The following is a 24937-nucleotide window of genomic DNA, read 5'->3' as shown; positions in this document are numbered from 1 at the left end:
AAACAATAACTCAAATCAATATGTAATTTTGTAGCAGATTAAGCCTGTATTTTGTTTCTCTCCATTCTGGAGAACTGATGCAACTTCTCAAACTTTTTTTGCACAAATACCAACTTAGATACAATCATCATATAAATTTTCTTTCATCAGAACTCTGCTAAACACTCTATTTGATGAAATGGCAATATCCTCAGAAACTGTGGTTTGCTTTTTTACCATTTTATGTATGTGCCCAGGCCTCTATCTATAACTGCCAAATAGACAAGAATTTTTGTTTTGAACTCCCCCCAGCGCCAAGTCTCACAGTGCATTGGTTAACATATGGTGGTAGTGTTAATTTTGCTCCCTGAGTTATTCCCATGCTGGCTTCTGGATCTAGCAGCATTTCTCTGTGCCACTCACTTGGTTCCTTAGCACACGCAGCCCATGGTGCTTTGCTCTGGCATACCTCACCTCCGCCGAGGCCAGAGCTCACTCCTTACACATCTTCTGCCCATCCTTTATGACCTATGACAGTGCTGTGCACATAGCAAATACTAAAAAAAAATTTTTTAAGTTGATAAAATGAATTTTGTTGAAGCATAAGTGTGATTAGACTGCCAAATAATATAGGAAAATATAGGAGTTTGAAATGAATATGTTCTTGGTAAATATGTATAGGCAAACACTAAGTCATTTTATTTGAAGAAATAATTTAATATTAGGTCAATAAAGAACAAAAAGCCTATAAAATAGTTCATATTTTTGAGTATATACACTTCTATTATTTTAGGAGCATTCTCATTCACTGATGATGGGAATATAAACTGGTAGAATTATTATAGAGGAGAGGTTGGAATATGTGTCCAAAGCCTAGAAGTCATGATGATATTTAAATTTATCCAAAAGAAATGATCAAGATGTGCATAAAGATTTAACTATAAGAGTTTTATCACAGTAAAAAATTAAAAACATAATATCTCTCAAGTGACTATAAGAATAAAGCATATCTGGGGCTCCTGGGTGGCTCAGACAGTTAAGCGTCTGCCTTCTGCTCAGGTCATGATCCCAGGGTCCTGAGATCGAGCCCCACCTCAGGCTCCTTGCTCCGCGGGAAGCCTGCTTCTCCTTCTTCTGCTCGCCCTTCTTGTGTTCCCTCTCTCGCTATCTGTCTCTGTCAAATAAATAAATTAAAAAAAAATAAAAAGAATAAAACATATCTTACCAGTGAATTGATTTCAATTCAGTGAAATAACATTTAACCACTGAATGTGAGGTTGTGGAAGAGAAGTTAATGAATATGGAATAAGGAGTTATGTTTGTGGAACTATGGGGTATTATACATCTTGAGTGACCCTCCCAAAGGAAAATGTTGAAATCCGAATAAAATATAAGGTGTACACATTCAGAACACTGTTACCTGAAGTGAAAACAACACATCTATAGATTTCAAATGAAACAAAAGCAAGACTCTAGAAAGTAAGCATCAAAGTTGGCTTTTGCCCTGAATTCCTGCTAAAATGTGAAGCATGTATGAACTTACCCTTTGAGGGCTGCACAGGTGACAGTGGACCTGCTTTAAAGACTAAGGACTGCCTGAGGTAGGGGATCAAATAGTGGACTCCTTACAGGTCTGCGACTCCTAAGAGCCACACTGTCAAAGAACAAAAGAAAAATGAACCTTGTTTTAAACAAGGAGAAAGCAAGGAAATTTGCTTATTTTGAACTTGGGAGTAGTTTGAAGGGAAAGATGTACAAGAGCAAAGAGCTAAGAATAGACAAGACACTCCTGAACAGAAAACAAGATAGCAGAACTTGTCATTCTAGTTACCAAGACCTATTAGAAAAGCAGGAGAAATTAAGACAGTTGGTATTGGCGCAAGGTTGTACAGACAGACTGATGGAACAGGATAGAGAGGCACAGGACAGTCCACACATGGACAGGGCTCATGAGTGGAAAAGCGTGAACTCGTCAGTGAAGAAAGCTAAAAAATCACTAACCCCGCATCAAACACAAAAAATAATTTCAGATGTATTAAGACTTAAATGTAAAAGGAAAAAAACTATAGTAGTCTGAGAAGACATCATAAAATAATAACTTTCTGACCTCGAAATAGGGAAAGCTTTCTTAAATAAGTCATTAAAAAATGCGAACCATAAAGAAAACATTGAAATTTCAACTACACAAAAGATATGAACTTCTGTTCATCAGGTATAGGGTATTGATAGTTAATGCCGCGGCTACATGCATCAACAAGGGTGAATCCCAAAAATGTAATCCTGAATGAAAGGCAGTAATATCACTACATTTATATAATGTTTTAAGAAAAGGAAAACTAAAAACTCTGTTTTCTTCTAAGAGTTTTACAGTTTCAGGTCTTACATTTAATTCTTTAATCTGTTTCAAGTTACTTTTTTTAAGTGGTTAAAATAGGAGTCTAGTTTCATTCTTTTACGTGTAAATATCCGATTTTCTCGGGATTTTTTTTAAAGATTTTATTTATTTATTTATTTATTTATTTATCTATTTATTTTTAAAGATTTTATTGACAGAGAGAGACACAGCGAGAGAGGGAACACAATCAGGGGGAGTGGGAGAGGGAGAAGCAGGCTTCCTGCTAAGAAGGGAGCTAGATGCGGGACTCAATGCCAGGACCCTGGGATCCCAAGACCTGAGCGAAAGGCAGACGCTTAATGACTGAGCCACCCAGGCGCCCCTTTTCTCAGTATTTTTAATGTTAAAATTTGCTTAGAGGAAGTTGTGGAAAGATACATGCCAAGTGCTAAAAAAATGTCAGCCTCACCATGATCAGAAGTTACAAGTGATTTTGATTTTCTTGTTTTGGTTTAGTCCCAATTTTATGAAGGTCTTACCTATTGTTTCTATGAAATGGTAAAGGTTGTCAATAATGTTTGTAGAAAGAGTCTCCTTTGTCCTTACTTCCCCCTCCACGTGGCATATAATCTGCCATATGCTGATATTGACATGTATTGTCATGTACTGGTTGATCCACATAGTGCGGACTGCATGAGCTGCCTTTAATCCTCAGAATCTGTGAGGATTTTTCCAGCCTAAAGAAAAAAGGGAACTGAAGATATTTCTGTATTCTACCTATCTTATCTTGACTTGCTCACTTTAGGAGTTATACTATTGGTGGTGCTTTCAACAACCCCAGCAGCACTTTAACGTCGTCTGTCTATAGTTTGCCATTAAGTAAAAACCACTGTAGTGAACTGAGGACAAGTCAGTTTGACCCTGGACTCATGGATATATTCATAAAGTAAATTTACTTTTGTTTCTCACTGTCTTTTTAAACCTGCTTAGGAGTCATCCTTTTCTTGGACCTGGATTTAAAACATGGGAGGTCCGTTGAATTTTCTGCTCCAACTTAACTAATAGACACTTTAATTTGCAAATACACTCTCAATTCATTAATTCAAAGGGTCCACTTCAAAATACTAACAACACTTCACTTTGCATGACTGTTGGCCTAAACTCAGCCAGGGCTTAAGACATGAACGAAAGGTCTCCGAAAGAGGTGTGATCTGTTACTGCTGTCTTTTCCCAGTCTGGTGGTTTCTGACTCTGCCACACACCACATCCTGGAATGGACTTCTTGATTTGCACCACTGTCTGATGGTTTAGTGTTCCCTGGGCCTGGCAGGGATGAAAAGTAACCCTTTCTCTCATGTGCCCTTGGTATATAGGGTTGCCAGATTTAGGGGTGGAAATACAGGACACCCAGAAAAACTTGAATAACAGATAGACAACAAATAATTTTTAGTATATCTCAAATGTTGTTTATCTGAAATTCAAACATTGCATGTGACATACTGAAAAATTATTCATTGTTTATCTGACATTCAAACTTAGTTAGATGCCTTACATTTTATCTGGCATCTCTACATTTAATGGGTCTCTCACTCTCCTATTGGGGTCTCCCCAATATCACTCTCTAAATCCAGACAGTCTGCTTCAAAATGGGATGTCCCCTTTATCTCTCAGATTCTGCCCCAGGTATATACTAACTGGCTCTCACTGCTGAGGTCTCTTAAGCTACCAGGATACCCTCTAGGCAAATCCCTTTTATATGTCTCCAAGCTGATCCTAACTCAGAGTGCCACAACCCATCCCTGGGATTCACTGCCATTTGCCTCCCCTCTGGAGGGGTTCACAGTTCCTTTTGCAGCCCCAGGAGCTGGACCTATGTGTTCACCAAAGTGAGGGAACGTATAGCAAGCCGAATTTCTTTTCTCTAGGCTCAAGTTTAGGAGGCAGCGACTCTGTTCATAGCCTCTCCCTTAGTGGTGATGTCAGGCAGGGAGAGGGACTTACAGTGCTGTTTTTTCCAAAGAAATGATTCTCTAAAGTCTCCAGTTTCCATGTGCTGAACCTTTTTTAATTTTTTTATGTGGAGTCCAGTAGTCCTATAATCAGTTATTAGCTCTTTCCTTTGACAGTTTGGCTCTTGGTAGTTTGACTCACAATTCGCTTTGATGTACAAAATCTTTTCTATCTTGGAACCTCAGTCAAAACTGCTAAGTTACCATCAGCAAGTACATATATCCATATCTGCTCAAGTGTTCAAACCATGGGACCCTCTTTCTCAACCCGCAGCTGTGACTGTACCACCGGGTGGAAAGGAGAATTCTGCACGGAGACTGTTTCCCCCTGCGACGCTGCACATGAGCCTCCACAGCACTGTAGCAAAGGGGCAACGTGTGCTGCTCTGCCTCATGGATACACCTGTTACTGTCCCCTGGGAACCACTGGAGTCTACTGTGAACAAGGTCAGGCAGAAGTTCAAGCCTTGATTATTCACAAATTAACTAAGTCAGTTTTCTTTTGGAAAAGTAAAATGAAAAATATATAATAATCCTGAACTTGCATAAGATCTGGATTTCCTCCGCATTACAAGCACACGACAGGGTGGGAGGGAGTGGGAGGAATAGGGCAGTATTGTGCTAGCCATCATAAATAGAGATGAACCAAAGTCATTCCTCTGCTGTGCTCCTTGTAGCCTAATAGCATAAATTCGTCTTCACGGACTACCACTCAGCTAACACTGGCAGGAGAAGGAGTGTGGTTCTCTACCGCCTATCATCCCCAAATTGCAAGCAAGAACTCATGCTACATTTCAAGCTTTCATCTCCTCCTATAACTTCCCTGACCACCTTCTCCTATTCCTGCCCTTACAGGCAAGATTGATGAGAGGGTTAATAAAACACTGCCATCTTCAAATCTCCTCAATCACACCACAATCCTCTGCTAAAGCTCTAGGAACCCCTGAGGCAAGAGAACCCCTAAGGTGAACAGTGACCACAAACACAAGGTCTAAATGGGGACATTGTAAAATGAGTCTATGGAGAAAATTAGGAAAGCATATGCTGTTGAACGTCTCAAGTTCTGCATCTTCCAAAAATCAATGCTTCATATTTCATTTTGTCATATTTAGTGTAGTTCTAAATATCACAGTAAAATTCGTATAAAAGAAGACCTCCATAACACCATGCTCAGACTCCTAAAAATTCAGCTGTGTAACAGGCACAGTTGTCTAAGGCTAACGGAATGGCCTGAGTGAACCTGCCCAGCCTGTCAGCATCCAGTGGCACCATCCAAGTGGGTCCTGCTCCTACTTCAGCTTGCTGCCACCTGCTGGCTTCTGTCCTTTCCAGATTGAGTGTCAGTAAGGATGATTTTAGGTCTTGGGGCTGGCTGGGACTTCAGAACAGTGTGGCAGGGAATCCACGTAACTCACGGTTAAGGAATCTCAAGATATTAAGCCAGAAAATAGGGGGTCATGGAGTTTTACCTGCTATCTCCTGGCTTCCTGAGCCTGGATAATCCACTATTACTCTCTCCCACCTCACCCTCCACCTGGAAGATAAAGCTTGAGCCTCCACTTCTCCTATGTAGGAACAGAGGCTGGTGTAGAAGGCGTACAGGAGCCAATCACCAATTGGGTTAGATACACCTTTGCATAATATGCAGGGCTTATTGTAATATCATATTCATATGTGTGGTAAGAACAAACTTAATCTCTCTCAGATCACTTTATCAAATACACTAATGCAAACATTTTTTATCCTATATTCTTTGAGACTCTATGTGTGTTTAACTCTCCTCCAGAAGTCAAAAGTGTAGATAAATGGAAGACATTGGAGGTTTAAAATACTAGTGATTTCGTGACAGAAATTTTAATCATGTCATAAGGTGTGACTGTGAAATAATGAGATGGAGTTTTGTGTCTGGCTTTTTATGGAAATCAGTCTTTTTCATAATGACATTAGAGACAGATCTTGATCTTTAAAAAATGGCAGTTCTTAGTTCCTGGAATATGCCACACTCCATCCTGGAATAGGGATTTTTGTCATATCCTTTCCTCTGCCTAAAATGTTCTCATGTTCCCCTCCACACTCAGCTAACACTTATTTATCCTTCAGGTTTCAACTCAGACCTTACTTCTTTAGGGAAGCTTTCCTGGGTTCTCTGTCAGAGAACTGAGGACAGTGACTGTGCCTGTTTTTATTGTTGTTGAATCTCTATCACCCACCATATAGTGCAGAGCAAAAAAAAAAAAAAAATATATATATATATATATATATACATACATACATTTGGTATATACATTTCAACTTACTGGCTCTAAAATAATAAAAACTGATTGTAATAGTTTTCAAGAAATAGTTCTTGACTATAGTGAACAGCAAAGTACTCAAAATTTTACCAAGATGGTGTACCTCTATTACTCCCCAAAAGATAGCTATTAGAAACTGAAAGAAATAATAGGACATTTTAACATAGGAATAGTGATTAACAATAGGGCAAGCTAGATTTTTGAAGCTTAATAGCTCAAATGATGAAAACCTGGGGGATTAACCCAAAGTTTGTTTGGGGGGGTGTGTGTGTATAAATAAATGATATTGCTATGTATATAAATAGATTATAGGGAGATGGCAGATAGAGATGATGGATAGATAGATAGATAGATAGATAGATAGATAGATAGATAGATGATAGATAGAAATAGTGACAGCAATAAAATTATTTCAGAGAGTCTACAAAGTATGATAAAAGCTGCCAGAAAACTTGTGTCATCCTCATAGAATTCTGAACAAAAAGTTAACTAATTATATACCCTGCTGTGCTATAAAATGAGTTTGGTTCATTATAAAAAATAAGTCATAAAAAAATCATATCTTAGATGCTGTTGTTTTGACAGGATAAATTATTATGTGGGGGATGGGACTATAGGTTTTAGATTCCCAAATGAAAGTTGTTTTCTATAGTAATTTTTATACTAAAGTTGATTTTAAGAACTATAAACCATGTTTGTGGTGAAGTAGAAATAATGAAGAAAGTTTGATCCAAAATGACAGAGAGAAACTTTAAGTCTAATTTTAAGTCTGTTTTTTTAAATCTCCATTGACCCATTGACTTTGTAATTTTCCAACAGAGTAGCTATGGTACTAAAAGTTAATTTAAAAAACAAAATAAAGAGCAGATAGCACCCAGGCCTCTGAAACCAGGCCTCTAGGCATTCCTGTGTCTTGCTAGTAGTTGCATTTTTCTTATTCCCAGACAGCTTGTTCCCAGTTGCGTCATAACCAGTACGTCGATGATGCCTCATAATTTCTACTCAGTTATGGACACCTAGAATGTAGAAGAAATGCCTGGGGTTCAATTCACTTTTATTATACTTATAACCTGGTATAAAAATTATCAATGAATTCAGTACCAGCATCCTTAAACTCACAAATGCCTAACTAATAAGTCCTCTTTTCCCTTCCTCCTTCCTACCTCGCCATTCCAAGAAACCTTAAGTCTTAGAAGGAAAATTCATTTGTACGTGGAACCCCTGACTTACAGCTTTCACACTTACCTAGTTTTTGACCATCTTTATTGTAAATAAGCCCCACCCCCAATAAGAATCAAAACTCATGTTTATAATTTCTGAATGACAAGAACAAGATGCAATTGATGGCAAACCTGATGATGCTGGAGAGGGGAAGGATGGTGAAAGGGTGTCACTTGCCTCAAAATACAGTGAAGCACTGGTAACCTTTGTTCTTTTCTCCCTTCCTTGGAATAGTGCTTGTAGTATGGATTATTTACTAATGTATTAAGATTGTTTACTATTTCCAGACCACGTGCCGGGAATAGTCCCTTAAGAAGACAGACAGCTGCCCTGCCTTCGTAGGAGGAGGCCGGCAAACACCATATCCACAAATCAGTGAGGAAAAATACAGATTGAGTTAATGCCAGAAAGGAAATAAAGAGGAAATAAAAACTCACTGGAAGAGTACATTTTAGTTGGGACGGTCAGGAAAGGACTCTGCAAGTAGGGACATTTGAGCTGACATCTAGAGTGAGAATTAGCCAGGTGTGAAGGCATGTGGGACAAGTACTCTAGGCAGAGGCTAAACCTGGCAACAGGAAAATAATATTACATATTTGAGGGAGAGAAAGGCAGCCAGTATTCCCAGAATGGGAGATTGTATTATAAGATGAATTTGGAAAGGCAAGCAGAAGGCAGATCATATAGAATCTTGGAAAACATGGTAAAGAATTTTAATTTCATGCTAACAAAATAAAAAGCCTGTGAAGACTGTAAACAGGAGTCTAAGAAGCAGAAAACTTGCATCCTGATGCTTCTAGTAACTAATGATTTCGTTTCTGCTGTGTCCTTTAACTCTCTCAGTAATGAGATAACTCATTATCTGTAAAGTGGCAATAGTAAGTGTGTCACCTATTTTCCATCTGCCCCCCCTTCCTGGTGCTACTGTCACTCCTCCTGAGGCCCTCTCAGGGGATTGCAGCAAGGGGCTCCCCCTCAGTCTGCCTCCAGTTGAGTTTAGCCAAGGAAGTCATCAACAGGCGATCAGAGGACAGGAGAGCTAGACAGAGTATTTATTTCCCTAGATTCCTTGCCACTAGGTCGCCAAAATTTACCTTTACCCAAGGACACAGTTTCTGTTGGGAGATCCTCACCTACCCCAACATTAGGCCAAGGAGTGGAAACAGCTCCCCATTGAGATGAACCCCAGGGCAACACCCTGTTTCTTGTAGTTTCCCCAAACCCTGCCCACATCTTTGTAAATGATCTTTTCATTCCCTTATCTTCAAAGTACCCTCTATGAGCATACCATCTGTTCACTGCTAGGACCCTCACTGATATAATAAGTATTATTTTCCCTACCTTACAAAAGTCATAGAAGGTAATGTATATTAGTTCTTTATTAAGTATAAAGTGCTATAAAATACAGAGTATTATTTTCTCCTCTTGTTCTCAAGATCCCAAACTCAGACCAACACTCTTAAAAAAATAATTCAGCTATATTATGAACTAAATATACATCTTGGTATAGGGAGTTCCAGCAGTGTAGAACCATAGGACATTACCAATCATCTTCTAGTCCAACAGTATCAGTTTATAAATGAGGAGACTAATGCTCAGAGAAATTAAATAATGTACCAAAAGTCTCAGAATCAAGTCTCTGGACTCTCAATCCAATTATTAGTAGCTGTGTAATAATTAGTTAATAAATATAAACACGGTAGATAATCTATGAGTTCACTAACACTCTATTTCTAGATCTTAGCAGTCCCTTACAATAGCCATTCCATAACTAAATATAGCATAGGAACTAATGATGTAGAGGTAACATATTTATCAACAACCATCATACTCCAGTTATCTAGGAAAACCTAAAAAAGGGGCAGAATAATCATTAAAATTCAAATAACTTCAGAACTAAGCTTGGTATTTAAATGAGTCATCAATGGCTAGGATTGAAAAGAATCTTAAAAATCACTTAATCCCAACTCTTCTAATTTGAAAGAGGTCAAACTCTGCGTTAGTGGGACTGAGAATTTAAGCCTTCACACCACCAATCCAGTGAGTTTCCCAGGACACTGTATTGTTTATATTTCACAATCAAAATATGAAAACTACCAGTCACATGAAATGAGTGGAAATCTGTGCAGCCTGTGGCATGCAGAACTGGTTAATAAAATGCCCTTGTCCCGGTATTTTAAGTAGCCTGAAGTGTTTTAAAGTGCATGTATATATCTGAGAAGAGAGTGGCAGGAGGAGATTCTCTATCCTAGAGTTACAATTTAAGTGGTGAAATTTGACTTTGTCTATCCCTTACTCTTAAGATGTCTGACTGATGGGGAAAAGTGATTTTCAAGTCCCTTAAAACATTTTTACCTACAGCTGACAGGAAGAAAAATCCATTTAAGAAAGAGGAGAATTCCTGATTGGCATAGCTTTTCTTCTCACTATGGCCTCACCCCAAACTCCTTAGGAATTCCACTGAGGTATGGCACTGTGATAAGGAAAATATCAAGAGACCACTTGAATTGGATGGCTTTCAGGGTCATAGCCACCAGAAATGATTCAAAATATCTGAGCCTAGTTCCAGAAGTACAGGAATACACAACGTTCACCAGGAGGGCCCTAAACTGGCCCTAAAAATTAAACTGAAGCTAAAGAAGGGTGGTCAGCAAGCGATGGCATCTGGGTTTGACAGTTCACAGGACTATTGATCTTAACCTAAAAAGAAATAACAGGGTAAGGTAAATATTTTGCAATCCAGTTTAGTCATTAACATATTCTATTTCTAGCAGAACTCTGGTTTAATTATTTTGCGAGACAGACAATATGCCCAGTTTCTTTTCTCATACACTCAAAGCTTGTTCATTTGCTCTTTTTTTTTTCGGTTGTAGCTGTATTTCCTGTTAGAATCTATGGTTTACAACTACACATATAACCTTTACTGAATCACAAAATCTCTCCTCTCAATTTATTTTTCCCACATTATTGGTAAATTGCTTTTTTCTTGGAATATTTTTATACCACTAAATTTTAACTATTGCATATTGTTGACATTTAGCCAAATGAGATTCTATAATATGTGTGTTTTTAACTTTTTAGCCTGGAAAATATTAAAAATGTTCCCATTTTTCTTACATTCTTTCCGTCCCTAATGCAATTTTTGTCCACTCATTTCTTATTCCCTAAGGTACAGAAAACCTACTCACATGCTGGCATTTTGAATGAAACAGGCAAATTTTCAAGCTACTTAGACAGTCTTGATGCCAAGGATACTTTATGGTGCACCTAGCTCGAGGTTTCATTGAAATTAATTCAAGCTAATGGAGAAGTTCAGTTCTTCAAGCCTTCCTGACTCATGGGGTGCTTTCCTGCCCAGTCTTTGGCTTTTCTGATAGTAAAGGGTCCACAGCACTGACAGATGGCAATTTCAGGAATGTTTGCCTTATTTTCACATGCTCCTTTCCAGGTGCATTTAGCCATGTGAGAATAGATAATTCACAAGCTTTCTTTATAGAAAAAACATGAATTTTAGTCTTTATTTCCCCTACTTTCAATCCCATCTTGATGATTAGTAAGGATGTGGTTACATGTATACTAGATCCTCTATCTCTACAATTTTATAATACATGTAAAAACTAAATAGGAACTAGTTATAATTCCTAGGAACACACATTTTAGTTCTTTAGTCTTCTTTCTGGGTTCCTCAATACAACCTGCTAAATCATAAATGAAACTCAGTGAGAAAATGAATTATATATAACAATTCTAAGGTTTATATGAACATTAAGCTTTTCAAGTGTCTAAAAGAATAGAAGTTGCAGGTGAATCTTAGTAGAAAGAAACAGAAACAACTGCTTTTTCCTAACCTTGGACTTTAGGCAAGTAACTTAACTTTCCTGAACAGTGGGCTGCTCAAGTGTGAAAAGAGGATATGACGAAATCTCTGTTTGGGGGAAATTTTTGGCCAAAATCCCTGGAGGGTCCATTCTCTTTGTCAAGTCCTGAATTAATGATTACTAATTTTTATAAGGTAGTGAGGGAAAGGTTAAAACCTCTAAAGAGACAGACATCTATAAAAGGTTTCTCTTCAACAAAGTCCTTTTTATTTTCTATTCAAGATAACATTAAGTAATGAACAAAAAGCACTCACATTTAATTTGCTGCTCTCTACTACTAATGTTTCCTCCCTTGAAATGTTTCACATGTTGAAACATAAGCCCTGTCCCCCACCTTAGGAAGGCAGGAAAAAAAAAAGTTTGCTTACAGTCAATTTCTTTTTTTTTAATAATTTTTTTTTAAGATTTTATTTATTTATTTGACAAGGAGAGGCACAGCGAGAGAGGGAACACCAGCAGGGGGAGTAGGAGAGGGAGAAGCAGGCTTCCCGTGGAGCAGGGAGCCCGATGTGGGACTCGATCCCAGGACCCTGGGATCACGACCTGAGCCGAAGGCAGACGCTTAACGACTGAGCCACCCAGGCACCCCACTTATAGTCAATTTCTGTGGACAGGACTTGGTTGCCTCTTCCCCTGAGGCAGGTTTGCCCACCTTTTAATCTGAAATGAATGACAGTGATAGGATCCAACCACAAACTTTACTTTCGAATTTGGGGAACTAAGAAACAGGCTCCCTCTAGTTTCTACTAGCAATATTGAAAAGTGACAAGCAAACTACAAGTTTCATGATCATGAAAGATATAAAGATTGCAAAATATTATTTCATTTTCTTCTTTTGTTAAAATCTGTGTAATTTATGTTAGGAAAAATTTAAAAAGCAAACATTCCTGTACCACGCTATTCTAGTGACCAAGGAATATGGCACGGCAAACAGTCAAGAAAGCCATGTGGTCTGAGAGGCAGAATTGGCTGAGTCTCCTAACATACCCTCATAAAGTTTATGGTGGGGAGTCACTGAATTCAAGAGCCCAGCGCAGTGCCTGGTACATAAGAAGCAGTCCATAATCAGCCTCCTCCTACAAAGGAAGAAAAAAGTATTAGGGCGCCTGGGTGGCTCAGTTGGTTAAGCGACTGCCTTCGGCTCAGGTCATGATCCTGGAGTCCTGGGATCGAGTCCCGCATCGTGCTCCCTGCTCGGCAGGGAGTCTGCTTCTCCCTCTGACCCTCCCCACTCTCATGCTCTCTCTATCTCATTCTCTCTCTCAAATAAATAAATAAAATCTTAAAAAAAAAAAGTATTAGATTACACTTGTATTAAATGCAGGCCAGGTCCACATAGACAGTTTGATCAATGTCATTTTTAAAATATGGGTTAGTTTTAAAATATTTTTTTAAAGATTTTATTTATTTGACACAGAGAGAACCAGAGAGAAAGAGAGGAAGCACAAGCAGTGGGGGGAACGGCAGGCAGGGGAGAAGCAGGCTCCCTGCTGGGCAAGGAGCTCGACGTGGGGCTGGATCCCAGGGTCCTGGGATCATGACCTGAGCCGAAGGCAGCCACTTAACAGCTGAGCCACCCAGGTGCCCCTATGGGTTAGTTTTAAATAGATGCTTAAGTTAAAATATTTTAAACCACCTAGTTTGAAAAGACAGTAGTTTTATTGTATAAAAGATGTTTAAAAATATTTCAAACCATTATGATCAACGTAGTAGATATTAACTTTTCAAAATGACCAAATAAAATTTTTTTAAAGAAACTCATTCTCTATAAAGTATAGCTGATTATTAAATGATTTTAAAAATATATTTATTGAGAAACCACTCAAGCCACATGAAGAGATCCAAAGTACTATCAGATAGAATTGTCCCTCCTTTCAAAGAGCCAATGATTTAAGTGGAGACCAGGCAAAAGTCTGTGAAAATCAAATCAAAATATGTAATTTAAATCACAGTTCAGAGAAAAAAGGAAGAAATTGACTGCTTTAATTGTTAAACAATGACACAACATGTGCATTATTTCCCACTACTGAGGCCTGAATAGGCAAAAGAAAACAATGGAATTAAATTAGGTATCAATGCATAGGTAAGATCTGGATAGACTCATATGGGGTGGTAAGCTAGCTTTCCTAAGAGTGAGAGCCCCTGTAGGAAAGCATGCAGAAGAACAGAAGGATGCGCTTGCAAATGTGAGTAAACCTCTTCATCTGAAAAGGAAACTTATGCCAGATAAAGTCTAAATTATTAAAATACCTCTGAGACTAGAAAGGAAGAGACCAATGTAAGGCACAATGGATTAAAAAGTCATCAGAGGACGCTTACTGAGCTGGAGGGTGTGCATTTCACATAGATGGTGCTCAATTAACATTTGTGAAGTGAATGATGATTATTTGAGGTATAACCATGGATTGCATATGCATATAATCAATATAATCTCCCAGACCTTCTGTAAATAAGCCTTTGGGACTCCTGAAACAGCCATAAGTCTTCCTACACAAGGTACCTGACTCAATGGCTGACTTTATTATTAATGACACTCCAAGTAGCATAAGGAAGAGCTCACAGTAATAAAATACATATATTTGAAAAGTAGCCGAGATAGTGGTAGAAAGATAAAATATGCCTTTCTCCCAAGGAAAGAAAAGGAAGAGAAGAGAAGAAGGAAGAGAGGAGAAGGTATGGAGAGGGACAAGAAGGGCACACCAAGCAATACAAGACAAAACTAAGTCTAAAACACAGCATGCAACTGAATGTAAAATTAGCTTTAGATTTCCTGGAAATCAAAGCAAAACATAAAATACAAAGATTGCTACTCAATTATTTTCTAATAAAAGAAAGCATACCAGTCATCACATCAAGGACACAGAATTGCGTCCTGGCACTGAACTCTAATGAAAACATATTGAACAAGCTCCATTTTTTTAAAAAAAATGAAATTAAACAGCAAAATATATATTTGATGACAATTTTCTAGAAAATGAAGAGACATTATGTATATGGTCATTTCTCATACTGACACACACTAAAGGCTAAGGGCATAATATAAAGTCATAGATATAGTCATATAAAGTCATAGACATTTTCTTTAAACCATTACTTTTGGATATAAATTGTGTCAGCTAAGTTTTTGATAGTCAAGGCAAAGCCAAAAATTAAAAATTAAGATCTCTGTAAAAAGTCTAGGTATCCTGGTTATTAATTGAATTATATGTTATTTCATGCTTTATTTCATTTACATGCTTTATTTTTAAGATTTATAAGTGACAAAGCTGATGTTTTCGTGTGAAAATTAAAAAGTTTAACTTGGCCTCAGTTTAAACCCCCAAATTCTGCTCCAAAAAACATGGAGTAGAACACCTCATCCTAGATTTTGATAGCAGGAATCACCAGATGTCGCTAAGTATCATAAAACAATCTTGTGATTTTATAGAATACTTAATTTTTAAGTGACACTCCATCTTGATGGGCCTCCAAAGATCATTTAGAACCAAATCGCCACCCAAATAACTAAATGAGTTAAACAATTAGTGTTATTCAGCATTATCCATATGGGTGCCAAAGAAAGTCTGCCTAAAGGGATGATTTTATTTTTTTGATAATTGATACTTAACCATTCCTTCTGTTAGCAATTAGCCAACAGGTTCAATTGCTCATTCACACCACTCCCAGTAGACCCTAGTAATAATCCAACAAAGAGAAAGGATTTTAGCTTCCATTTTTGCTACAATAACAAAGTGTGTACTTAGTTAAACTAAAATTTGTCCAGCTGCTTAAGTTGAAATGGAAAGGCAAATACTTAAGACTTCACATAGTTAAGGATGGAAAAAAAGTTACTCTATCCATTAGATTCTAACAAGGTAAGAAGCTACATTGAAGTCATATGCACTTATCCATAGACCTTAAAGGCAAATAATAAATTAATAATCAAAATCTTTTGCATTAAACATAATGAAATTGAAAGTATAAAATGGATAGCCCTAAATCTATAATTTGTTGAGAACACAGCAGATGTGCATCAGTGAGGAATATCTGTTTAACCTCATAGGCTTATATGATGTGGAGATTGAGAACTATTTGTTTATTAAGTAGACTATACTTTGAGTCCTTCATGAGAAACAGTGTTCTGGGAATTAAAGTAATCTATTTTAGGAATCTTGAGGTCACCACTAAGAACAGAAACATTTGGTAGTAAAACAACCTTCAATGGGACTTGTTCAATTTAAAGTGATTAGAGGTGTGTTTAAAAAGAGAGGAAAACACCTGGGTGGCTCAGTCAGTTAAGCGATGCCTTTGGCTTAGGTCATGATCTCAATATCCTGGGATCAATCCCCATGTCAGGCTCCCTGCTCAATGGGGAGTCTGCTTCTCCCTCTTCCTCTTCCTCTACCCCCTCCCTGCTTGTGCATGCTCTTTCTCTCTCTCTCCCTCTCTCTCTCTCAAATAAATAAAAATTTTTAAAAATAAAGAAAATTAAAAAAAAAAAAACACAGTTGCTGCATCCAAGATAGGGAGGTGATGAAATTTTTAATACATGAGGGGAATATTTCAGAGCTTTAGGTTTTAAGAGAAATTTATGCATTTAAAGCAGAGATGTAGGTTAATAAGATGGCAGAATAGGAAGCTACAAGCTCTCCTTCCCCCAACAGACACCAAGTTAACAACAACAAATGGACCATCATACCTCTGTGAGAATTCTAGAGATCAGGTGAGAAGCTACAGTGCCCAGGCCATAATTGTGGAGAGACTGGTAGGACTGGATATTACCATTTTGCATCCAAGTAAAGACTTACTTGGGCTAGAATCATCAGTGAGTGTTAAATCTACGGGGTAGTTTTGATGAATAGCAGATATACATGGTCTTACAGTATCTCCCCACAGACAGCATATGAATTGCAGGAAAAAACAAAGCCCCAATTATACAATGGAATATTATACAGTAGGAAAAAATCAGTCAACACCTTGACCAGGGTGATCAAAATTAACTTCACCGATGAGGGACAGATAGATATCATGTGTCTCCATATGTGATACCCTGGGAAGAACCCATCATCATCTATGAAGTATTTCAGCCAAGAAAGCATAACCTGCATCTAATTATGAAGGAATATCAGTCAAACCCACAATGATGAATATTCTTTTCAAAAAACAGAGGAGGGGGGCACCTGGGTGCCTCGGTCAGTTGAGCCTCTGACTCTTGGTTTCAGCTCAGGTCACGATCTCCAGGATCATGGAATCAAGTCACATGTCAGGCTCCCTGCTCACTGGGGATTCTGCTTGAGATTCTCTCCCTCTCCCTCTCCCTCTGCCCCTCCCCCTGCTCACATGCATGCTCTCTCTCTCTCTCTCAAATAAATAAATCGATCTTTTTAAAAAAATAACAGGAGGAAAATATTCTTCAAAAATGTCAAGGTCATGGGGAGGAGTTAAGATGGTGGAATAGTAGGGAGACCCTGGGCTTGCCTTGTCCCTCGATTGCAGCTAAATCAACATCGAATCATTTTGAATAACTAGGAAATCAATCTGAGGATTAAGGAAACAATCTGCACAACTGGACAGAGAGAACATGGGAGATGCAAGGTTTGGAGATGTGAATTGGAGGAGAGAAAAGCTACAGTGCTGTGAAGGGGAGGGAGTCCTTTTCATGGAGAGAAGTCAGGAAGAGAGGGAGAGAGTGGGAGAGAGAGCAGCGTGTAGGGTTTGTGCAAGACACCGTGGTGTGGGGATCCCCTGGGTCACACTGGAAGAGAATGTTTCCCCTACTGGAACACATTTGGAAGAGGGTATATTGCCTCTTCACAGACACAAAGCCCACCGGGTGCCATTGCATGGCCATTCAACAGCAGGGGACAGAGGCACACATAGAGGGCATATAACCTGGTTGCAGCTTTTCACTGTGTTTCACTATAGACTCCTGGAACCTACACAGGTGATGACTGCTTTTCTGGGACAGAACGGTGAGGGCGGCCTCTGGGGTTGAGGAGTGGGTCCATGCCTTGCAGGGTCCTTTAAGATTTGGAGTTTTGAATCTCAGCCACTGGCCAGAGATAAAACACAGGAGAACTGTGGTGCCAAGTATGTTGATGGCCCAATCACAGACAGGTTAAGGGCAGGGATCTGACAAAAGCCTGGGACACAGGAGGGGAGATTTGTTCACTCTTCCAGGAGGGCCTCCTGAATAGCAGTGGCCACGAGTTCCCCTCCACAGGGATGAGGGGGAGGTGACACCATCTTCCACTTCTCACTACCTCCCCCCCCACACCCCCCCCACACACACACCAGCATGGTTGGACTTCAGGGAGAAACATAGCACCTCCAGTGGAGGCTGGAGTCACTTATGCCAAACCCCACCCCCAGGGTTCAGGCCCCCACATGTACCAAGTGTACTGATAATAGAGTGCTCCAAAGCATCAGCTTCAGTTCTGGTGGAACTAGGACCAGGCTTTCCTTTTTTTTTTTTTAATTTTTAATTTTCTTTTTTTTTTCTCTCTCTTTTCTTTGGAATTAGGCTTATAGTTTTTTGTTTGTCTATCTGCTTTTCTGTTCCTTTTCCTTTTTTCTTGGATCAAGTGTTTTTGTTTTTTGGGTTTTTTGTTTTTGTTTTTTGTTTTGGCTTTTGGGTTTTTTTAGCAGGCTTATCTTAACAAACAGAGCACACCTAGTTAAGGGTCCAAACACTCACCACTGCAAGCAAGAAGGAACTCTGCAGACGACTGACCTGTGGGAAAGAGCAGCCAAAATGCAATAGCAGAGTGCACACAGCATACACCAGAAACACTTCCTGAAGCACCAGGCCCTGGATAGTGTGGGACTACTTCTTAATATAGTATTACTCTTAGGAGCAGGAAACATAACAAGCTTTCATAACATGTAAAAGACAGAAACCTAGACATAATGACAAGACAGAGGAATTCTCCCCAAAAGAAAGATCAAGAAGAAATCTCAGCCAGGGATTTGCTCAAAACAGATATACACAATATATCTGAACAAGAATTTAGAAAAACAGTAATAAGAATACTCGCTGGGCTGGAAAGAAGCATATAAGACACCAGAGATACCCTGGCTACAGAAATAAAAGACCTAAAAACTAGTTATGCCAAAATAACAAGTGCTATAACTGAGATGCTATAACAAATCAGGCCTCAACTGGATGGAATTACAACAAGGATGGAAGAAGCAGAGGAATGAATAGGTGAAATAGAAGATAAAATTATGGGAAATAATGAAGCTTAAAAGAAGAAAGGAAAACTCTTGGATCACGAATATAGACTTAGGGAACTCAGTGATTCCACAAAGCACAATAATATCTGTATTGTAGGAGTCCCAGAAGAAGAGCAGGAAAAAGCGGCAGAAGTATTTAAACAAATTATAGCTGAGAACTTCCCTAATCTGGGGAGCGAAATAAGCATTTAAGTCCAAGAGGCACAGAGAACTCCCCTCAAAATCAACAAAAACAGGTCAACACCAAGACATAATCATAGTGAAATTTGCAAAACACAAAGATAAAGAGAGAATTCTGAAAGCAGCTTTAGGGACAAAAGGTCCTTAACCTACAAGGGTAGACCCAAGGCTGGCAACAGATCTATCCACAGAAACTTAGCAGGCCAGAAGAAAATGGCATGATATATTCAACGTGCTAATGGGGAAATTATGCAGCTAAGAATACTATATCCAGCAAGGCTGTCATTCAGAATGAAGGAGAGATAAAGGTGTTTCCAAGATAAGCAAAAACTAAGGAAGTTTGTGAACACTAACCCAGCTCAGCAAGAAATATTAAAGGGGACCCATTGAGAGGAAAAGAGAGACCAAAAGCAACAAAGACTAGAAAGGAACAGAGGCAACCTACAGGAACAACAACTTTACAGGTAATACAGTGGCACTAAATTCATATTTATCAATAATTACTCTGGACTCAGTGCTCCAATCAAAAGACAGAGGGTATCAGAATGAATTAAAAAAAAAAAAAGAGCCATCAATATGCTGTTTACAAGAGACTCATTTTAGACACAAAGACATCTCCAGATTGAAAGTGAGGGCATGGAGAACAATCTATCATGCTAATGGACATCAAAAGAAAGCTTGAGTAGCCATAATTGATCAGACAAACTAGATTTTAAACCAAAAACTGTAATAAGAGATGAAGAAGGACATTATATCGTAAAAAAGGGGTCTATACAAGAGGAAGATCTAACAATTGTAAGTATTTATGCCCCCAACTTGGGAGCAGCCAAATATATAAATCCATTTATAACAAACTTAAAGAAACTCATTGATAATAATACCATAATAGTAGGGGACTTTAACATCCCACTCAAAGCAATGAACAGATCATCTAAGCAGAAGATCAACAAGGAAACAAGGGCTTTGAATAACACATTGGACCAGATGGACTTAACAGATATATTCAGAGCATTTCATCATAAAGCAGCAGAATACACATTCTTTTCAAGTGCACATGTAACATTCTCCAGAATAGGTCACATACTGAGTCACAAATCAGGCCTCAAGCAGTATAAAGAGATTGAGATCATACCATGCATATTTTCAGACCACAACACTATGAAACTTGAAGTCAACCACAAGAAAAAATTTGGAAAGACCACAAATACACAGAGGTTAAAGAACATCCTACTAAAGAATGAATGGGTTAGCCAGAAAATTGAAGAAGAAATTTAAAAATACATGGAAGCAAATGAAAAGGAAAACATGACAGTCCAAAACCTTTGGGATGCAGCAAAGGTGGTCAAAAGAGGGAAGTATATAGCAATACAGGCACTCCTCAAGAAGCAAGAAAAGTCTTGGAGCGCCTGGGTGACTCAGTCATTAAGCATTTGCCCTCGGCTCAGGTCATGATCCCAGGGTCCTGGGATCGAGCCCCACGTCGGGCTCCCTGCTCAGTGGGGAGCCTGCTTCTCCCTCTCCCACTCCCCCTGCTTGTGTTCCCTCTCTTGCTGTGCCTCTCTCTGTCAAAATAAATAAATAAAATCTTAAAAAAAAAAAAAAAAGCAAGAAAAGTCTCAAATACACAACCTAACCTTGCACCTAAAGGAGCTGGAAATAGAACAGCAAATAAAGCCTAAAACCAGCAGAAGAAGGGAAATAATTAAGATTAGAGCAGAAATAAATGATATATAATTCAAAAAAGTAGAACAGATCAACGAAACTAAGAGCTGGTTCTTTGAAAGAATTAACAAAATTGAGAAACCCCTAGCCAGACTTATCAAAAAGAAAAAAGACCCAAATAAATAAAATCATGAATGAAAGAGGTGAGATCACAACCAACACCTTAGAAATATAAACAATTATAAAAGAATATTATGAGCAATTATATGCCAACAAATTGGGCAATCTGGAAGAACTGGGTAAATTCCTAGAAACATATAAACTACCAAAACTAAACAGGAAGAAATAGAAAATTTGAACAGACCCATAACCAGGAAAGAAATTGAATCAAACAATAATCAAAATTCTGCCAACAAACAAGAGTCCAAGCCCTGATGGCTTCCTAAGGGAATTCTATCAAATATATATATATTTTTAGATTTTATTTATTTATTTGACAGAGAGAGACACAGCAAGAGAGGGAACACAGTCAGGGGGAGTGGGAGAGGGAGAAGCAGGCTCCCTGCTAAGCAGGGAGCCCGACGTGGGGCTCAATCCCAGGACCCTGGGACCATGACCTGAGCTGAAGGCAGACGCTTAACTACTGAGCCACCCAGGTGCCCCTATCGAACATTTAAAGAAGAATTAATACCTATTAATTCTGAAGCTGTTCCAAAAAATAGAAATGGAAGGAATACTACCAAACTTATTCTACAAGGCCAGCATTACCTTGATTCCAAAACCAAAGACCCCACTAAAAAGGAGAATTTTCTTTTTCAAGATTTTATTTATTTATTTGAGAGAGAGTACACAAGCAGGGGGCTGGGCAGAGGAAGAGGGAGAAGCAGGCTCCCTGCTGAGAAGGGAGCTGGATGTGGGGCTCAATCCCAGGACCCTGGGATCATGACCTGAGCCAAAGGCAGACACCCAACTGACTGAGCCACCCAGGGGCCCCTAAAAAGGAGAATTACAGACCAATAGCCCTGCTGAACATGGACACAGAAATTCTCCACAAGATACTAGCTAATTGAATCCAACATTACATTAAAAGGATTATTCACCATGATCAAGTGGGATTTATTCCTGGGCTGCAGGGGTGGTTCAATATCCACAATCAACATAATACACCACATTAATAAAAAAAGGGTAAGAACCATATCATCCTCCCAATTGATGCTTAAGAAGCATTTGACAAAATATGGCATCTTTTCTTGATAAAAACCCTCAAGGGAGTAGGGATAGAAGGAACATACCTCAACATCATAAAGGCCCTACATGAAAGACCCACAGCTAACATCATCCTCAATTGGGAAAAACTGAGAGCTTTTCCCCCTACAGTCAGGAACACAACAGGGATGTCCACTCTCCTCACTGTTGTTCAGCATAGTACTGAAAGTCCTAGCTTCAGCAATCAGACAACAAAAAGAAATAAAAGGCATCCAAATTGGCAAGGAAAATATCAAACTCACTCTTTGCAGATGACATGATACTCTAATAGAAAACTTGAAAGATCCCACCAAAAAATTGCTAGAACTGATACAGGAGTTCAGCAGAGTCAAAGGATATAAAATCAACGTATAGAAATCTGTTGCATTTCTATACGCCAGTAATAAAGCAGCAGAAAGAGAAATCAAGGAATCGATCCTATTTACAGTTGCACCAAGAACCATAAGATACCTAGGAATAAACCTAACCAAAGAGGTAAAAGATCTGTATGCTGAAAACTATAAAACACTGATGAAAGAAATTGAAGAAGACACAAAGAAGTGGAAAAACATTCCATGCTCATGGATTGGAAGAACAAATGTTGTTAAAAGTCTATACGACCTAAAGCAATCTACACATTCAATGCAATCCTGATCAAAATAACACGAGTATTTTTCACAGAATTAGAACAAACAATCCTAAAATTTGTGTGGAACCAGAAAAGACACTGAATAGCCAAAGGAATGTTGAAAAAGAAAACCAAAGCTGTAGGCATCACAATTCTGGACTTCAAGCTCTATTATAAGGCCATAATCATCAAGACAGCATGGTACTGGCACAAAAACAGACACATAGATCAATGGAACAGAATAGAGAGCCCAGAAATGGACCTACAACTATATGGTCAACTAATCTTTGGCAAAATAGGAAAGAATATCCAATGGAAAAAAGATAGTCTCTTCAACAAATGATGTTGGGACAACCAGACAGCAACATGGAGAAGAATGAAACTGGACCACTTTCTTACACCATACACAAAAATAAATTCAAAATGGATGAAAGACCTAAATGTAAGAGAGGAAACCATCAAAATCCTAAGGAGAAAACAGGCAATAACCTCTTTGACCTTGGCCACAGCAATTTCTAACCAGACACATCTCTAGAGGCAAGGGTAAGAAAAGCAGAAATAAACATTGGGACTTCATCAAAATAAAAAGCTACTGCACAGTGAAAGAAACGAGCAACAAAACTAAAAGGCAACTGATGGAATGGGAGAAGATATTTGCAAATAACATATTGGATAAAGAGCTAGTATCCAGAATCTATAAAAAAAAAAAACTCATCAAAATCAACACCCAAAAAATAAATAATTTGGTTAAGAAACGGGCAGAGGACATGAACAGACATTTCTCCAAAGAAGACATACAAATGGCTAACAGACATATGAGAAAATGCTCAACATCACTCATCATCAGGGAAGTACAAATCAAAACCACAATGAGATACCACCTCACATCTGTCAGAATGGCTAAACTTAACAACCCAGGAAACAACAGATGTTGGAAAGTATGTGAAGAAAGGGAAAGCACTGTTGGTGGGAATGCAAACTGGTACAACCACTCTGGAAAACAGTATGGAGGTCCCTCAAAAAGTTAAAAATAGAACTACCTTATGACCCAGCAATTGCACTACTAGGTATTTATCCTAAAGATACAAAAATAGTGATTCAAAGAGGCACATGCACCCCAGTGTTTATAGCAGCACTGTTCACAATAGCCAAAATATGGAAAGAGCCCAAATGTCCATCAACTGATGAATGAATAAAGAAGATGTGGTGTATATGTTTATGGTATGGAATATTACTCAGCCATCAAAAAGAATGAAATCTTGTCATTTGTAATAATGTGGATAGAAGTAGAGGGTATTACGCTAAGCAAAATAAGTCAGTCAGAGAAAGACAACTATATTATTTCACTCATGTGGAATTTAAGAAACAAAACAGATAAACATAGGGGAAGGGAAGATAAAATAAAATATGAGAAAAACAGAGAGGGAGGCAAACTGTAAGACTCTTAACTATAGAGAACAAAGTGAGGGTTGCTGGAGGGAAGATGGGTGGGGGATGGGCTAAATGAGTGATGGGCATTAAGGAGGGCACTTTTGGGATGAGCACTGGGTGTTATATGTAAGCGATGAATCACTAAATTCTGCTCCTGAAACCAGTACTATACTATATGTTAGCTAACTTGAATAATTTTTTTTTTTTAATTCAAGGTCATAAAGATAATGAAAGGCTGTAGAAACGCTCTAGATGAAAAGACATTTAAAGAGACATGATGGGGTGCCTGGGTGGCCCAGTCGGTTAGGCATCTGACTTCGGCTCAGGTCATGATCTCAGGGTCCTGGGATTGAGCCCCGAGTTGGACTCCCTGCTCAGCAGGGGTCTCTTGTCCCTTTCCCTCTGCCCCTCCCCCTGCTTGTGCTCACTCTGTCTCTCAAATAAATAAAATCTTCAAAAAAAAAAAAAAGAATAAAAAGGTATGACAACTCAGTGCAACATCTCATTTTCGATGTAATTTCATACTCTAGAGGGAAATATTATAAAGGATATTTGTATCAACTAAAAAAACTAGAATATGAATGTCAGACAAAAGTATAGTATTAACATTACACTTACTAATAACTGTACTGTGTTTATATAGAAAGAGAATATCTATAAGTTGTTAGGTGCAAAGAGCCATGATGTATGGAACTTATCCCCAAATGATTCAGAAAAAAAAATATCATATAGATAGCTAGATAGAGCTAGATAAAGGGGTTGAAAATTAGCAAAAGACAAATATGGGTACAATATTCTTTGTACTAGTTTTATTACTTCGATTTTTAATAAATTAAAAATTACTTCCAAACAAGAGGGTA

At 38.4% G+C, this 24937-nt stretch overlaps 1 protein-coding gene across 1 annotated transcript in view; it reads left to right on the top strand.

The window, feature by feature from the left end:
* The window catches only part of LOC115942618 (protein eyes shut homolog), a 515538-nt gene that overhangs the window by 476782 nt on the left and 13819 nt on the right, over positions 1–24937 (top strand). Inside the window, exons 14-16 of the mRNA XM_081827581.1 lie at positions 4598–4770; positions 7442–7455; positions 11851–11899. Coding sequence (XP_081683707.1) covers positions 4598–4770; positions 7442–7455; positions 11851–11899 — 236 coding nt within the window. The remainder of the gene's footprint in view (positions 1–4597; positions 4771–7441; positions 7456–11850; positions 11900–24937) is intronic.

The sequence above is a fragment of the Leptonychotes weddellii genome, chromosome 8 (genome assembly GCF_054177405.1).
Source record: "Leptonychotes weddellii isolate Sample4059 chromosome 8, ASM5417740v2, whole genome shotgun sequence".
NCBI classification, from domain to species: domain Eukaryota; kingdom Metazoa; phylum Chordata; class Mammalia; order Carnivora; family Phocidae; genus Leptonychotes; species Leptonychotes weddellii.
The sequence above is the reverse complement of the archived record's forward strand: the minus strand, read 5'-3'. Positions and strand labels throughout refer to the sequence as shown.